The sequence below is a fragment of the Talpa occidentalis genome, unplaced genomic scaffold (assembly GCF_014898055.3).
Source record: "Talpa occidentalis isolate TD23 unplaced genomic scaffold, MPIMG_talOcc4v2.1 talOcc4.2, whole genome shotgun sequence".
Classification (NCBI taxonomy): domain Eukaryota; kingdom Metazoa; phylum Chordata; class Mammalia; order Eulipotyphla; family Talpidae; genus Talpa; species Talpa occidentalis.
The window spans coordinates 28301937-28303485 of record NW_023602073.1 but is presented as its reverse complement, the minus strand read 5'-3'; the positions used below and the strand labels follow the sequence as shown (position 1 = coordinate 28303485).

The 1549-nt window shown below is 50.5% G+C and overlaps 1 protein-coding gene across 1 annotated transcript; it reads left to right on the top strand.

Moving 5' to 3' along the window:
* Positions 1 to 222: 222 nt before the first annotated feature.
* On the top strand, positions 223 to 1172 carry LOC119253139 (olfactory receptor 10C1). Its single transcript, XM_037520784.2, has one exon. It carries the CDS (start codon positions 223 to 225, stop codon positions 1159 to 1161), a length of 939 nt encoding a protein of 312 aa, XP_037376681.1. The 3' UTR covers positions 1162 to 1172.
* Positions 1173 to 1549: the final 377 nt, after the last annotated feature.

Here is a 1549-nt window from a genome sequence, read left to right as displayed (position 1 = left end):
ATGCGGGAACTATGCCAAGCGCTCAGGATTCAGGGCCGAATGTGCGCTCAAGTCTGTGCTGTCTCAAGGCCATGAGGTAGTGAGAGGACTTTCCACGCCGGGATTGCTTTCTATGCGGGGATCCCACACAGGAAGGCGCCAGCCCCGCCCACCGCACAGTTCCCTAATTGTGACTCTACTTTGCGTTTCTTTGATCCTTCTGTCATCAGGGATGTAAGCAGGATGAACACAAACATCTCTGTGGTGACTGACTTCATTCTGGTGGGCTTCTCTCCCCTGGCTGACCTTCAGGGCTTGCTCTTCTCTGTCTTTCTCACTGTCTACTTGCTCACCGTGATGGGGAACCTCCTTATTGTGGTGCTGGTTTCAGCTGATGCTGCCCTCCAGTCCCCCATGTACTTCTTCCTCCGAATTCTCTCAGTCCTGGAGATCTGCTACACGTCTGTCACCGTCCCCCTGCTGCTTCACCACCTCCTCACCAGTCAGCGCCACATCTCTCGCTCTGGGTGTGCTCTCCAGATGTTCTTCTTTCTATTTTTTGGTGCCACAGAGTGTTGTCTCCTGGCAGCCATGGCCTATGATCGTTATGCGGCCATCTGTGAACCCCTTCGCTACCCGTTGTTGCTGAGCCGGAGGATGTGCCTACAGCTGGCTGGGTCAGCATGGGCCTGTGGCGCTCTGGTGGGAATGGGTCACACCTCCTTCATCTTCTCCTTGCCGTTCTGTGGTCCCAACGCCATCCCACACTTCTTCTGTGAGATCCAGCCCATCCTGCAGCTAGTATGCGGAGACACTTCACTCAATGAACTGCAAATTATCTTGGCAGCGGCCCTCATCATCCTCTGCCCCTTTGGCCTCATCCTGGGCTCCTATGGGCATATCCTGGCTACTATATACCGGATTCCATCCCGTTCTGGTCGCCGCAAGGCCTTCTCCACGTGCTCCTCGCACCTGATTGTGGTCTCCCTCTTCTACGGCACGGCCATCTTTATCTACATCCGCCCTAAGGCCAGCTATGATCCAGCCACTGACCCCTTTCTGTCCCTCTTCTATGCTGTGGTCACCCCCATCCTCAATCCCATTATCTATAGCCTGCGGAATGCTGATGTCAAAGCCGCTCTAAAAAGAACCATTCAGAAAATGAAGCCTGTAGACATTTGAGAAGGGATGATGATAACGATGCCATTCCCAGTCATTTCCAAACCACCGTAAAGACGAGGAATAGTCCTGACCTTGGGAGAGGGCCAGTCTGTCAAGAAGAGAGATTTGTCTAGTAAGAATTACTGGAGCTAAACTCCTTATCCACCCCACCAGATTCAATCTGTCCTGCTTTCTATTACATACATACGTAAGAAACAAGAAACCCACAGGAAGGATCATATTTACAAGCAGAGCAAGTTGACAACTAAGGAAAAGTTACAAAATGTTGTTCCCATCAGACTATCAAGGTGGATAATATTTTCAGGTACACTGACGACCCTTAAAGTTATTTAATATTTATAATCCAAAGTAAGGCATTTGTTTTCTGGGTAGGACTGCTGTTTAGTTG